The sequence below is a fragment of the Carassius auratus genome, chromosome 47 (assembly GCF_003368295.1).
Source record: "Carassius auratus strain Wakin chromosome 47, ASM336829v1, whole genome shotgun sequence".
Classification (NCBI taxonomy): domain Eukaryota; kingdom Metazoa; phylum Chordata; class Actinopteri; order Cypriniformes; family Cyprinidae; genus Carassius; species Carassius auratus.
The window spans coordinates 6,868,332-6,884,734 of record NC_039289.1 but is presented as its reverse complement, the minus strand read 5'-3'; the positions used below and the strand labels follow the sequence as shown (position 1 = coordinate 6,884,734).

Below are 16,403 nucleotides of genomic sequence, written 5' to 3'. Positions count from 1 at the left end.
CACCTAAACAAGCTATTCAAGATCTTCAGGACTACCAGAAAGTCCATGGCAGGTGTGCTGGAACTAAACTGTGCAGGAAGACAGCCTTCTATGAGCAAGATTGGTCATGACAGTCTACAGGCTTGATTATGATCTTCTAACCCAAAGGTTGTTGGTTCGATTCTCAGGTCAAGCAGGATTTGTCAGTGGGTGAGTGAATAACTAGTGCTCTCTTGTGTGTTTACAACTGTGTGTGTGTGTGTGTGTGTGTGTGTGTGTGTGTGTGCACTTCGATGGGTTAAATGCAAAGCACAAATTCCGAGTATGGGTCACATCATACTTATCCACATATCACTTCACTTCATTATTATGTCTCAAGATGTGGATACCAAGGAAATTGATTCTATCCCACCCCAATGACACTCTTTCTCCTCCATCAGCATAAATACTGTAGTGCAAACAAGTTGATAGCAAATAAATGATCATTCGAATGAAACACAAAGAAATATTCTGTTTCGTACAACTCCCGTAGGATAATTAAAGAAAGAAACAACCTAGATATTCAACACAAGAACATTTTATTTTAAGAAACGCAGGAGGGAACATGAACATCGGTGTGCTGCTGTGGGCTATGAACAAAACTTTTTTTATTTTTTAAAACATACTTTATTCGCCCGGCTACATTTAATTAAGTTGCTTTTCTCAGGATGATGTTTGCCCATCACTTTATGTGAATCACGTGTCACGTTTTATGAATCACCATTCACATTGCAATTTCAGGTTCAGACTGTCGAATTATTTTTTAGTGCCGAGTATGAATAGCTTATAAGGAAAAAATCGGACAGTTTTAAGAAGCACCAGATCAGTTGAAAAAAAAAAAAAAAAACCTGACATAAAACAAAGCCATACCTGCAAACTTTGTAATAGTTTATCAGTGCCTTATATCCCCAATAAAACATTGAGAATAACACACAGAAAATACTGAATTTAAACAGCATAATACTGATTTGCACCTTGGTTTGATTAAGAAAGAGTAAAATAGGTGAAAATAAGAGAGAAAGTACATTTTTTTCCCCCACAAACATACCTTTCTCTCTTTGACAGAGCTTTAAACATGTTAAGTCACAGAGAATAATCAACTGATCAGTTTAGGTCGTCTGTGACAAAGTTTAGCACCCACTAGAACTAGAGGACTGTATTTTTGACTTGATTGTCATGTCCCTATTAAATCCAAATACCCCCTCTTTCAAAAAAACAAAACCTCAAAACATTTAATACAGAAGGCAGTTCAACTGCTGAACTTTTCGAACATTTTGCTCTTTTCGAAAATGTTCCAAATAGAAAAAAAAATTGAAATACAAAAACAGAAACAATGCCTGAAAATGTAGTCTCTGCGAGATCCCAACTGGTGGGCGCACATGGATATTCAGCGATTGGTTTGGTTTGTTGATCAGCGAGCATCCGGTTGTGTTGGGAAACTCATGTGCAGGTAATTCAGACAACACTTGAATGCCCTGTGAAGAAGAAAAAAAGAGAGATTTCAGTTTCTGCGTCTATTTCCTTCTTGAATTAATAGCAGAAAGAGTACATTTTCTTCAGCTATTTGCTTACCTTTGCTATACTTCCTGTTTATCATCATTGCAATTCCCCTCCTGTTTGAGTGCGTCACCCTCACTAGATGTTTCCTCAACATGAGCCAACATGTCAGCCATCAGAGCCTCCTCCAAACGCTTCCTCACGCTGTACACCAGCTCCTCTTGCTTCCTGTGACCATAGAATTCAACTGCATCAGTCTGGCATCAGTATCCCACACACACATATGATACTGTGCATCGTTCAAAGGTCTGAAATACCTGATATCCTCGTCTGTGACGATGAAGGCCTTGCAGAGAGGCTGAGCCGTGTTGAGCCACACTCCGGGGTTCTTCTCCACAGCGGCGGACAGCTGGCCCGTGATGGGGGCCGCACTGGTGTGAAGAGCGCTGGCAATAGCTGACAACAAGGTCTTATCTGTGCAGCCAGGGCCCACTCCTTAAATATTATCAAATTCCTTCAATATCACCACCATTTGACATATTCTAGATATCGTATTATGATGCTCCAAGAAATTCATAAAAGAAATGAATACTTTTATTCAGCAAGCACACAATAAATTGACTAAAGTGAGAATAAAAACACATTACAAAAGATTATTTTTTCAAATAAATGCTGTTCTAAGTTAGTTGGCACTACTCTGGAGTCTGGACAAAATATAAACACACTTTCTGTTCATTAAAGAATCCTGAAAAATTGTACAAAAACCCCCCACTGATAATACGAAATAATAATAAGATGCTTCTTGTGCTGCAATTTAGCATATTAAACTTATTTCTGAGCATTACTATTTCTGTTTTGCTGAAGACTAGTGGATGAAAATTCAGAAAATTCAGAAAATTCAGCATTGCATGACAGGAATTAATTACATTTTTCAAATATATTCAAATTAGAAAAAAATTAATTTTAAATTGTAATCGTATTTTACAACATTGATATTTTACTGTAATTTTGATCAGATGATCATAAGAGACTTCTTTCAAAAACATCCAAAAATCTTACCAACCTAAAATGTTTGAAAGGTAGTTTTTCTTTTTCATTAAATATAAATCTGTTTACATTTCTTAATTCTTAAATATTTAATCATTTTTGCATATTTATATTAATATTATATTTTATAAATATATATATATGTTTTGTTTAAAATAAAAACAAATTGTCAAACAAAACATGCTGCGCTTTTATTTTGACATTCACATATTGTCTTTTATTTTGAAATCGTCCCAGTTATTTCTTACCCTGGCCTGGCTGTGTTCACCTGTTTGGTGTTAGTGCTCTCTGTTTGGGCCCTGTCTGCTGTTGTTTATGTACTCTGGCTTACTTTTGATTCGTTTTCTGTTTGCTTCTCTCGTTCTCTTCAGATTCCACAAAGCAATGGAATGTTGACTTCGTTTATTCTCGATTAAAACAAACACACTTGGGTGAAGTTCTTCGTCTTGCACAGATGTACCTTGTAAGCCTTTGGGGAGATCCATCGTTTTCACCAACTCCTCTGCTATGTCAAAGGCATTGAGGCCGCTCAACTTCTTCTCCCAAAAAAGCTGTAGATGAAAAAGTATATTAGCATTGTGCCGCTATGAGAAACTACTATTATTAACGAATAAAACCTAGAGGAGTATTACCTGTCTGGGCTGGTCAATGGCCTTCTGTGGGTCAGTTTTAACCTTATTGCTGGGGTGGTTGGTAACTTTTGTGACAGGCTGTTTGAAGATGGAGGCCGTCTGTCGTACTGGGAGGGACGTATTCAGGTCGGGTTTACCCTATTAAAACATAACATCTTTTATTACCCTGACGAAAAGCTGTTTGTTGATAGGAATTGCTGGTCTTTTACTGGATATTGTTGCAGGCAGACCAGCTTGACCAGCTAAACTGGTTTGAAATAGCCTTAAAGAAATAGTTTTACTGGTCATGCACTCACCCTAAGACTATCCAAGATGCTTAGATTTAGCATAACATCTCTTGTTCACCAATGGGTCCTTTGCAGTGAATGGGTGCCGTCAAAATAAAAGTCCAAACAGCTGATAAAATCATCACAATAATCCACAAGTAACTGACACGACTCAAGTCCATCAATTACAATCTTATGAAGTGAAAAGCTGCATGATTGTGAGAAACAAATCGATCATTAAGGCTTTTTTCTTTTCTTTTTTAACTGTTGCTTCTGGACAAAAGTCTTTATCTATAATATCACTTCCTCCTGTGAAAAAGTCTATCCTCTTGTCTTCTCCCATCAAAATCCACCAATATATTTACGCTTGTAAAAAGCATATTTCTCTCCTGATTTAGACGAGATTACTTTTTAAGCAGTATTTGTAGATATAAGACTCTAAAGTAAGAAGACTTGTTACTACAAACACACTGCTTCACAAGATTTCAACTGGTGGACTGGAGTGGTGTGGATTATTGTGATGTTTCTATCAGCTGTTTGGATTATCATTGCGACGGCACCCATTCACTGCAGAGGATCCATTGCTGAGCAACTGATGTAATGCTACATTTCTTCCAATATGTTTTTGTGTATATGAAAACATTTGTTCAAGTAACATTTCTGAAATGACTATTTACTGCAGTCGTCTTACCTTAGTCTGGCTGTTGTTGTCATATCGGGGTCTCTGTCTGGTCTTGTTCAGTTTGCTCATTAGCATCTTGCCTGTGCGGAAATCAAAGGAGCTGAGATCCATGGAGTTGCCAAGGTAACGGGCCAATTGAGGCTTGCTCCGGAACTTCTTCCCAGTGGGGCTGGCGAGGGGGGGCAAAATAGGACACATCTCAGAGATCTGATTAACCCCGTATGGATGCAAATTTGGTAAGAGAATGGGTTGTGGTGACAGCAGTTGCATACGGATATATTAACACACACGATATACGCAAACAATGACAATGACAATGACAATGCCTCACTTGGAACGAATTTTGATAAATCCCAAGCCTGTGATGACAAAATGACAGTGTTTTTAGAACATGAATACCGTGAGGACTAGAATGCTTTCTGCCTGTTCACACTGACAATTATGACCGCATTAAAATCACATTCAAAATGTGACTTTAATGCTTAAAACACGCATGAATTGACACAAATTTCACAATTTTAATGCAAATACCTGTTTTATTCTTGTAGAATTAAATCTAAAATAATGAATTGCATTTAAAATAATTGAAACCTAATTTAAAGTAATAATAATAATATACAAAATGTAATTTAATGCTGCATGTTTGCTCTAAAAAAAACGATTCTTGATCTATTCTCACTTTTAAACACAATTAAATTATAAATGTAGTGTGAATACAATCCTGTACCATGTCTAGGCTTTTCAAGCACTTGCACTAGATGACTTTCTTTTAAGAAAGCTCTGTAAGCTGCTCCCGTCAATCTTCTCTGCCAAATGTTTACATCTGTTGCGAATAGTTTGAGATAATAGGAATACTGTTTGTCTAGATCTCAGCTGATGTTCTTCACTAAGCAGATGCACTTCTGCATATGAAACAACCACAGTCCTTTCCGATCACAATCCTCTGTTAAAAGTTAGTTGGCGCAGGTTTGATGCAGAGATGGGTTCACTGAAAATTCTGCGTGATGATACCATGAAGATTTCGTGCTTGTTTCAAGTTCATGCACAACTCTGGACAAACTTTTTTGGTTTTAGTCGATGGCTCTTCAAGCTTGTCAAGGCGTGCAAACATGTAACAACATAGATGGTTTTTTAATTGATTAAGTAATACGATACCACAAACTATACAAACGACCTGCCTCCCCCCTCTCTCGCCTCTGTTCTTCCTCTTCTTCCTCACCTCTGCTAAAAAAAAGAAGAGTCATGTCTATTTATGACATGTTGTTGGTTGGGAATTCTCTGAAAATAGATTTATTCAGACCATGAGACAGAGAATAAGTTCAACTTGACAGTTGCTTACGCCAATGGAATTGAAAAATGGAAGATCCAAATGAATCATAGTTCCATAAACAGTGTATGTATGCATATTTTTTCACTGAGAATGCTGCAGTCAGGAATTCTGAATTTTAAGAAATGCATTGCCGGTAAATCCAGAGACATTCTGAAATTCAGACCACGAGACATCATTTGTTAAATGTATCGTTATAAAAACCAATCTAAACATGTAATTCATTTAAACTGGTTCTTTTGAATGGTGATTCAAATCTGTTATGTGTTATGAGTCATAAACGAGGCAAATGTAACATTTCTGCAAACCATTTGGAAAATTAATTTAAAATAAAGTATTTATTGCAAGCACAAAGTTTGTCAAATGAATTAGTAAAGCAAACTTATTTCAACACTCAGTGTCAAAACTACTATGTTAAAACGAATGTGGCTTTCCAACACTACTGTCTGAAACTTTTAAACAGCTTTTTTTAAAATAAAAATAAAAATGAAAAATCAGCTGTTGCTGTGGTTTCCACTGCAGACAAAGGCAATGCAATTTTTACTGTATGTATTAATTTACATACATTTAGTTCACTTTAGTGCAACTCTCTCTCCTTCGGCTGATATTTAGACTTAAAGTCTTTGACAAACCTGTAAAATAACGTTTTGTAATTGTGAACCGGTCTAGCCGAATCCTTAGGGAAAAAAAGAGCCAATTCAATATGGATGCATTCACATGCTCAATTGACATGCACCCCCACCCCCTTCTGAAATAAAGCACACCAAATCCTCTCCACAGCTGGGCCTACTTTTACAGGACAATCCCCCCTCTGTGCTCATAACACACATGGCTTTCCCTCCTCAATCCCAGGATTCACACTTTTCAATCCACAGAGAGTCCATATGTGGCATACTTATAATATTATGTTTTTGATAAATAACACCAACAAAAGACCTCTCTGTAGCAATGCAGTGTCTATTTTCAATAATGCTGCTTTGCTTTGTCACTTTGCAAAACGTTCCGCCGCACCGTGGCCGCATCACTGAGGGCTCTTCTGCTCAATGGAAGATTCCTCCGCTTGGAAAATAGGCTGTTCTTTTGCCTCATGCATCATCCAGAACTATGATCCAGATGTCATAACCCTGTAGTGGCACTCATGGAATAATAAATGCATGCGTATTTTCGTCGCAGACAATGCTGCAACTATGGCATCTCTTCGTTGTGTCACCACAGAGCCATATTTAGCGTGGTTGCGAATGTAAACAAATGCATTACTAGTAAAACCGGTGACATTTTGGAACAAATCTTTTATGAAACTGAATGAAAGACTATGCTTGGTATAAAAAGATATTTAAAAAAAACGACGTATGTTAGGAACATCCTGCACTAAAATGAAAATCGCGGAACGCAGACAGATGCTGCACCTGGTCCCGCGCGACGTTAAAACAAGGTTAGATAAACAGTTTATTATTATTATTGTTAGCTAGTTTCATGTTAAGACAAACCACGCTTCCAAATGCTTCATTTTATATGTTTATACATGTAGCCGTACAGGTCGCTTTGTTACATTAATTAGTTTATCGTACGACAAACGCGTTTTCTTTCTTTAAGACCATCGCCGATTGAAAGCACTGCGCAAACTAGTAACGTCAGCCCCGGTGTAACTAGTCTACTCACATTAACAAACGCGATCGCTGTGCTCGTAAACCAGCATGACGATAAATGCATACGCTGTTCTCGATTTAATACGTTCGCAATATTAAATCAGTTATGTACTTACTCGTTTTTCTCCATCGCGCATTCTCTGCTGGTGTCGCCTTTTTTAGTGAATGTTAAATCCCCCTCTCTTCCTCTATACTTTCACTCCCCTCCCCCTTCAATGAGACAAATGAAAGACTTTATGCCCGATTAGTGTTGACTTAACGAGACAAAGCCCTGCTTTAGTCGGGTAAACCATAAACCACATGATGGCAATACAATGCACCGTTTTGTTTTCATGTAGCAAATTTGTTTTTTGTTTTTAGCTTTTTATTCTAAGAAAATGCATTTTAATATCATACAGGTAATTTTTACTTTACAGTAAATGTTGCAGGCTGCATTCAGTGAATTCGCTTCCCTCATTGAAGGAACATTGAGGGAACATTAAGGTCTGCATTTACATCTGAAAGATGTATTTTTTAGAGTGTTTGCTCACCTGCAATACTATAGGACGTTTCCTATCAGATGTAATATAAACGTTTAAGAAGATGTCTTTAAGATGTTTGTGATTTAGGATGTGTGTCAAACTTACATCTTAAAGACATCTATTAGATGTTTGTACACAGCAGAGCTTGCAGATGTATTTAGTTGCCTTGTCGCGTACAGAAATGACCATGATAACCGCTTCAAGTTACTGTTCATACTGTAATACTACATGGTAATACTGCAATACTGTACGACTGATAATACATAGGGCAACTTTTTGAGCAACTTTTTGGGACTTTCGTATTAAGAATGGGTAACTAATGTCTACACTTCAGTCGTTCTTTAAATCATGTAAGATATTATAACCTTATTATTACTATTTTTATTTATTTTTAAAGGTGCACTGTGTAAATGGGAAGTTGTGGCCTAATGGTTAGAGAGTCGGACTGGCAATCGAAAGGTTGTGAGTTCGAGTCTCGGGGACTGGCAGTCAAAAGGGTGTGAGTTTGAGTCTCGGGGACTGGCAGTCAAAAGGTTGTGAGTTCGAGTCTCGGGGACTGGCAGTCAAAAGGTTGTGAGTTCGAGTCTCGGGGACTGGCAGTCAAAAGGGTGTGAGTTCGAGTCTCGGGGACTGGCAGTCAAAAGGTTGTGAGTTCGAGTCTCGTGGACTGGCAGTCAAAAGGGTGTGAGTTCGAGTCTCGGGGACTGGCAGTCAAAAGGTTGTGAGTTCGAGTCTCGGGGACTGGCAGTCAAAAGGTTGTGAGTTCGAGTCTCGTGGACTGGCAGTCAAAAGGTTGTGAGTTCGAGTCTCGCGGACTGGCAGTCAAAAGGTTGTGAGTTCGAGTCTCGGGGACTGGCAGTCAAAAGGGTGTGAGTTCGAGTCTCGGGGACTGGCAGTCAAAAGGTTGTGAGTTCGAGTCTCGGGGACTGGCAGGAATTGTAGGTGGGGAGTGCATGTACAGTTCTCTCTCCACCTTCAATACCACGACTTTCCTGGGTAAAGACAAAGGTAAATCAAGGGATTACATTTACTTAATTATTAAATAAATCGATGGCATTGCGAATGTTAATGCACTTCTGAGGAAGAAACCATGGTAACTTTTTTTGTATATACAGTGGCATGCGAAAGTTTGGGAACCCCTTGCAGAATCTGTGAAAATGTGAATAATTTTAACAAAATAAGAGAGATCATACTATTAAGGTTAATAATAAATTAAGGTTCAAACTTTCACGAAGCTCCAGAGGGAAACAAGATGCATTAAACGTTGGGGGGTGAAAACTTTTGAAGACTGAAGATGTCCAAATTTTTATATTGATGGAATATATATTTTTTTTTATTATTTAGTCCTGCCCTTCGTAAGCAACAGCAAATACTTGTATGTTTCCTGGAACACAAATTAAGTACAATTTACCTTGAGCTTTAAATTCCGAATATTTTTAGTACTAAATAAAAAATAACATGCATTTAGTATGATCTCTCTTATTTTGTTAAAAACAAGAGGCACTGATTTCCGTCAACATAAAGGTGATTAAGTGCAGGGAATATATATAAATCAAAACTGAATGTTATGACAGGTGCAAGGAGAAAAAGCTTTTTTTTTCACAAAAGTAACAGAATATAACAGTTATGAGTAAATACAACATATTTTATGCTAAACTGTGCAAACTCAAACAGAGTGATGAACTCTACCAGTACAGAAAGACAACAACTTATTAGCAAGACATGCTAGCTATCTGCAGTCTGATAATACACCATTAATACAATATTAAGTATTATTCGACCATAGCAGTACATGCAATTAAGACTTTACAGTGGAAACATGCTAAAAATATCAGATGAGCTGCTTGACTTAGTTAACATATTCTAGTTAACTATTTATTAAATCCAGTCTGAGATTGACTGTAACTGAGGAGACTGTATATGCATAAAACAGATTTTTAGAGTGTGAATGCTATAAAGCAAAATGCTATAAAACTTTTTTCAACTAAAAAACATAATTTACAAGAAAAGCCCATTTCATTTTCAATCATTTTATTAATTTGTTTTGTATTGTTTTTTAAACAATAGATAAAGATTCTATTTATCTTTTATACACCTGCTCCTACCGTTCTAATGCATGTTGACAAATTGTTCAATAAAATAAAGCACAAAAATAGCAAGATCTGGTTAAAATGGCTAGCAGCGGCATAACATTAGCTAGCTATTTGGAGTTAATGTGTAGCCTACAGATTTTGATCAGTTCACCTAAAAACTAAGTTTAAGTTTAAGAGTTACCTGAGAAATATCTAGTCTGAGCAGTTTGAGGTATGTGGCATCAAATCTTTGCAAGATATTCAGTTTTGCTCTGCAACGTTTAGTGAGTTATGACTCTTTTAGAAGACGGTTCACACCAATATAACGTTTATATGATGATAACGATACTGGGGTACATATAGCTCATTTTCAGAACGATTTTTTTGTTTCTTCATATTGTTAACCATTCGATAAATGATAGAAAAATAATAATCACCATGCTCCCTTCTTACTTTTCTTTACTTAAAGTATTTTTGGAAAAGGCACGCAATGGTAAGACGTTTATTACAAGGTTTTTTTATTTAACTCATTTGAAGGTATACAAGATCCAATGCAAGACATTGAAAAAAAAAAAGTATAATTCTGTTATTTAAAAATGGCACATTTATTGCTACATTACTGTTATATACAGGACAGTTCTCAATACCTACTTTATATATATATTTATATATTTATAAAAAACAAAGACAAAAAAAATAATAATGACAAAAAACCGGAGGCACTCTGAAGACACAACAGCAGTATTGTTCATGTCCCTACTCCAATTCTGATGGAAATCATGGGCAGCAATCTTACTTCGGTACACGATGAATGTTCACTCAGTTGGACATTCAAGAGACGATGCTTCAGGGATAAAAAGAAAGTCATTTCAGGCAGGTGAATCTTAGATGACACGATAACCCTCCTTCAGCATCTAAAAGCATTAAGGGAGAAGCAAAAACAAGTCCAGCACTCAAATATTTTTTAGATGTTTTCAAAATGAACACTCATTTCAGATAGTATCCGCTGAAAGAATCGAGAATCACTCAAAACAGTCAGTGTTTCCGGCCCCCAACTGATGGATCAACAAAAATCCTTCGATTTTCTCGTGTCCTTCACAAATCACAGGACACTAGCGTCTTGAAAGCAAAAACCTAGTCGATTCAAAGATGACAGGAACGAGAATCCTAAAATTGCCAAAGAAGGTGCGCGCACACAGCATAATAATGAGGATGAAAGTCTACAAGGTTTCTAAATTACAGATTAAATACTACAACGATGCTTTCAGAAAAGAAAAACTAAACCAAAAGGACATTTTTGCATTTCGAAATGAAAGTAAGTTTAGGCACTGACAAGGCATCACTCTCAAAAATGACAGTCTTGAGAATAAGAAGGCCACGATATATAAATGTTCAACAACTTTTTATCTTTATCAAGAATTTATATTATGTTTCCATTATACTTTAGGACAACCTAAGTCCAGTATCCCCCTTACGGTGAAATGTTATTACTCAAGAATCATATCCATTGTGGACATTGTGGACAATTACATGTTATATCACCACTTTTTTCCTACATACATAATTCAAACCACTGGGGAACATTATCTCGCGCACACAACGAAAAATTGAGGACGTACACTTTGAAATGACCGTATGAATCAACTAAACTCACAGTAAGCCAGTCTTATGGAGACGTGAGAGTGCGTACATTTGAATATTACATTTCAAACAGGTTGCATTATGTGCATTGGCAAGACTGAAATGATGGTGAACACTGAACACCTTTGCCTAAGAACACTTCTGTTGACGTACGGTTCCCTGAAATCAGGAAATTATTGCGAGGATTTAAACCTCGACGCGGCCCGAACCTTCATTATCAATTCTCTTTATAATTTCTTCGTTAGCGTAGTGCTATCAGGGGGCATTTGGGATAAAAGTAACAATGGGTCGCCTCACCCAAAGCTTACATTTGTGAAAATATAAGTGGGGTTTTGTTTCGTTTTTCAATCGTACGACGCTTCTCTTTAGCGTTCACTTGCGCTATAGACTCTCCACATTTTAAGTGAATACGTTTTTGTTATTTAGAAATCTACAATGTATAGACTAACAAAAATATATATATTTATATATATATTCTTACTTTTTTTTCCCCCTCAAATTGAAATAATATCCATTACATATGTGTGAGGTGGACATGTGTACGCTTTCAGACTTTTGGCAACAATGAAACGGTGCAAGCGAGTGATGAACATGTTCTGGCAAGAGAAAATAAAATTAAAATAAAGAAGTTGAAGATCAACTTGGCAATTTCGTGCCTGGGAACGCAATGCAATCCAAGCAATTGTTGTCAAAGTGACAGAAGCTCACGCTCCTTTATGATGCGGGTTCTTCTGATTGGCTGAACTAGTCAATGGCATCGTGAGAGCTGATGATTCGTGATGTTTTCCAAAAAGATAAAACAGTCTGGAGAGCTGCGATGGCCCGTGTGCTTTTCTCCCTTTCCAGAAGAGCCCTGGCCCACACAGCAGTGGCATGCTGGGATATGCCGTCCTCAAAAGCACCACAGGTTCGCCCTTCTCTTGGGGTTTGGTTACACAACGCATGTAAGACTGTACCTTTCAGAAGGGAATGACAAAAACAAAAAAATCCTCATATACAACCAACTCCCAAACTTTTTTTTGTTCCGTACAAGTAAGCAGTTTGAGTCTTTTATAAAACGTAACAATTAGGCACAAATCCATGATTAAACTGACGTCTTTCTCGTCTCTTGTTCAAAATTCTTTCTGCAGTGAAAAAAAAAAAACGTCAGTTGTGGTCAGAACATGTCTATTTCTATGATCCATTGTTTTATGGAAGCAGAAAAATACAAAATGAGCTGAGAAAGTTTTTTCACATTTTTGCTGGTAATTGCGGTCTAGAGTGATCACGGACAAAATCTGCTGTGTCAGTTTTGGTGGGTCGATTCGTGTGTCCAAAAGGTTGTTTGGAGGGTGCATCTCTGATTTCGTGGAAGTCACTAGATGCACACAGAGAGGATGAGAACGGTGGAAGAGATTCAAGGTCACTTCTTCCAGGAGCCCCAAGAAATTTCACTGATCTGGGGATAGAAAACAGAGATTTCATTTAGGGACTTCAAATCTGTGTTGTTACAGCTAACCAAAACTATTAAAAATCATTTCAGTAATTTTAATAAAACTACTTTAAAATAAAAGTAACACTTTAGACTAAGTACTTAATGCTGGTTAATGCATTAACTAACATGAATGAACAATGTACAATGCGTTTGATAGAGAATTTTAAAATCTTTTTTAACATTAGTGAATAAATGCAACTGTTTGTTGTTTACGTCAGTTTAAGTTCTTAAGATATTAACAAATATTGATCTGTACATATTAGTAAATGTTGAAAGTAAAACTAAATATTAGTAAAACCTATTAGGGTTTATTTTTAACCCATTTATTTTCAATATTAATATAGTTAACTAATATTAACAATTGCTTCCAAAATAAAATATTAAATATATAAGGTGAAAAGTACTAAATTACTAACACTGAATTAAAAAATAATTTAAGCTACTTATAAATATAATAAAACTACTCAAATGACAAAACACACAACACTATTACTAAAATGAAGCTAAAAATAGAACTGAAAATACAAAGAAGCTCATTTAAAATATTATTAAATACTACAATATTACATAAATAGTACTAAAATAACACAGGTTTTTTGACCAATAAGTGTAAAATGATTGAAATGTTATGGCTAATTAATGGCAGATATTAAAATTCAGATTTTACTTTGGTAACACTTTAGAATAAGGTTTGTTAGTTAACAGTGGTTAACATGAACTAAGCATGAACGATACTTCTACAGCATTTATTGATCTTAGTTAATGTTAATTTCAGCATTTACTAATGCATTATTAAAACCTAATGTGTTTGTTTACATTAGTTTTTAAATACAATGGAAAAGATAATAGGCATGCATTTTTAAATACAAAATATTGTAGATAAATTCTACTTACAACTGACAATCGATACAGTAGTGATACCATGCGTCTCTAATTTGTGGTGTCTAACCATTGTATTCTATTAATAAGTAACAACATTAGTTTGTATTCTATTAATAAGTAACAACATTAGTGAAAAAATCTAACTAGTGACCAAAAAGTGTTTGCATAATTAGTTACACAAAGTGAGGCAGTGTTTAAATGGACATTAACATACCACATGATCACATGCGCCCATCTCCTCCCAGTCCTGGATGCGGTCCGGACAGCTGCATTTGAGTGTCTCCTACCACCCCGGACACTTTCTCCTCTTCACGTCGCTTCAGACATGCCGCTTTTGGGTTCAGGTTGCGTTCTGGATGAAAAAGATTGTAATTAGAAAATGAACGATTCATTCACTTAAAGACAAGTCCAATATTCAATTTTAGAAAAGTGTATCTTTCCATTTATTAAAACGCATTAAATTAATAAAATAAGCCTTAATCTAAATGTCAAACCTTTTAAAATAAATTTTTCTGTTAAAGGAACACACTTTTTTTGAAAATAATTTTCAGTCATTTTCTAACTCCCCTTGAGTTAATCAGTTGAGTTTTACCGTTTCCGAATCCATTAGGCTCATCTCCGGGCCTGTCGGTAGCACTTTTAGCTTAGCTTAGCATAGATCATTGAATCTGATTAGACCGTTAGCATCTCGCTCGAAAATGACTAAACTAACTTGACTCTTCCTATTTATAACTTGTGTCTGTAGTTACAACGTGTACTAAGACAATTGCAATTTTCTAGACCGTTATGGCTAGGAACTATACTCTCGTTCCAGCGTAATAATCAAGGAACTTTGCTAAGTGCAGCAGGCGCAGTGATATTACGCAGCTGCACCCATGGCACGGCAACAAAGTTCCAATGTTTTGTTAAAATTGCAAAATATTCAATAAATATATTTTGAGAACACACACCACGGACTTGTTGCTCCAGGTTTAGGATCACGTTGACGGCCTGGTGCAGGATGAGCAGTTTGGTCTGGGGTTTATCGTTGCTTCAGGTGCAGCTGGCACATGCGGCCCAACTCTTTAAAGGCCTCGTTGATGTCACGCACGCGCAGTCGCTCTCGTGCGTTGTTGGCCACTCGCCGCTCTTTCTCCCGCTCCACCTTTAACTCTGGCGGCAAATCCTCATCGTCTTCATTGTCTAGACTGTGAAGAGACGATAATCGAAATAACACTGAAATTCCATTTTTTAAAATTGTACAAAGACAATTTTTTACAAATTTTAAATCTTTTTTTAATTAAATATCTTCATAGTCCAGGTGCCTTCTCAAGTATACTAGGTGTAAAGTTATAAACATAAATTACTTATAAAATTACTATAGATATATAGTATAAATTAAATTACTTATTATTAAATCTCTTAAATACAGCACTAATCAAAAGATTGGACCCACCTGACAAATGTTTTGTCATGGTTAATGCATTTTGATCTTAAAGGTTATGCATTCATTTTGTGAAAATACTTTTAGTAGAGAAATATTTTACATCTATATACACTTGCCATTCAAAGTTTTGGAGTCCAGAATACATGCAAACTCTTTCATATAGTTAAGCATCCCATAATTTGTACACCTCCATTCATGTTATTTCATAATTTGCTGACTTCATTTTCATTATCATTATCAACCCATTTTAAGATCAAGAGATGAATGTTGAATTAAAAAGATTAGATTACTGCGCATTGAAAAACCGACGATTCTAATTACATCATGAAAATGTCCCACCTGTGTCAAAATCATCTTAGTTTTTCAATGGCTTCGAATTCATTTTGTGTACAATTAACACACAGACATTTAACGTTTAAAAGCGATCAAGTGTGTATCCGGAGTCTTTCACAAACATGCACTCTATGGTGGGAGATAGACTTACTCTTCTCCCTGGTCTGATAGACCTGAAAGGACTTGATGGGTAAACACCTCCTTTCTGAAAACAATGTGAGAGTTTGGGAAGGGGGGATGGAGAACACTATAAAACAGTATTTTCGGTGTTGGGGCAACCCAAACACTTTGTAAACAGGCCTGGCCTGAAGAACATTGAAGAAACACAACATTTGTTGTAGGCAGTTCAAATATTTGCTTCAAACCATCATTAGGTTGAGCATTTTTGGTCCAGAACCATTCAGCCATAATTTAAGGGGAATGCTAAAAAAGTACCTTGTTCTGGTGCGAGATGGTTTACTTTCCTTCTTCTCTTCTTCAGACCTTATCGGCCACAGAGGAGTTCTCATCGTCTTCCTTGTCTTCACTTCTTAATGTCAGATTTGGTTTGAGGGATGCGTGGCGGGGCCAAGCCTCCGGGCAAACCTGAAGCCAGAGACAGGAAATCGTTAAATGCATCCCGCTGAAACTCACACGCAGATCTCAGCGTTTGCATCTGTCGCTGACTTGTTCGGATGGTTCAAAAACAGAAATTGAAACTGCTGCTCACTGCTAAAAACCCCTCTGGTGCTCCTCCAGGCTGTGGGGTGTCTGAGCATGAGTGGACTGCAACAGGGTGCTGCTGGGAGGAAGGCAGGCACGGTCATCTTGATGGCTTCCAGCCTGCAGACAAGTGCAGCAAGGGAGAGTAATCAGCACATATCAATTGCTTAGTATTGCTTTGTGTTACACAATACCACACACAGCTGTAAACCAAACCCTATAGTTAGTACATGTTGT

The 16,403-nt window shown here is 36.7% G+C and overlaps 1 protein-coding gene and 1 pseudogene across 3 annotated transcripts; both read right to left on the bottom strand.

Moving 5' to 3' along the window:
• Positions 1–538: 538 nt before the first annotated feature.
• On the bottom strand, positions 539–7,366 carry LOC113064944 (methyl-CpG-binding domain protein 3-like). 3 transcript variants are annotated; one of them, XM_026235965.1, is made up of 8 exons: positions 7,232–7,335; positions 5,298–5,366; positions 4,152–4,311; positions 3,195–3,332; positions 3,023–3,113; positions 1,833–2,010; positions 1,591–1,743; positions 539–1,493 (listed from the first exon to the last, which is right to left on the bottom strand). In XM_026235965.1, exons 1-7 carry the CDS (start codon positions 7,243–7,245, stop codon positions 1,596–1,598), a joined length of 798 nt encoding a protein of 265 aa, XP_026091750.1. In that variant the 5' UTR covers positions 7,246–7,335; the 3' UTR covers positions 539–1,493; positions 1,591–1,595. The 3 variants fall into 3 exon arrangements, with proteins under 3 accessions (XP_026091750.1, XP_026091751.1, XP_026091752.1); XM_026235966.1 differs by having other exon boundaries at positions 5,298–5,363; positions 7,232–7,325; XM_026235967.1 differs by lacking the exon at positions 5,298–5,366 and having other exon boundaries at positions 7,232–7,366.
• A 5,097-nt stretch (positions 7,367–12,463) lies between these two features.
• LOC113064549 (transcription factor E2-alpha-like) lies at positions 12,464–16,270 on the bottom strand (annotated as a pseudogene).
• Positions 16,271–16,403: the final 133 nt, after the last annotated feature.

Excerpts from the sequence above, each read along its gene's own strand:
- LOC113064944 (XM_026235965.1), bottom strand. Across the intron at positions 4,312-5,297 it reads GGTCGTTTGTATAGTTTGTG|CCCCACTGGGAAGAAGTTCC; the intron begins GTATCGTATTAC and ends CCCCCTCGCCAG. Across the intron at positions 3,333-4,151 it reads ACAACAACAGCCAGACTAAG|GGTAAACCCGACCTGAATAC; the intron begins GTAAGACGACTG and ends ATGTTTTAATAG.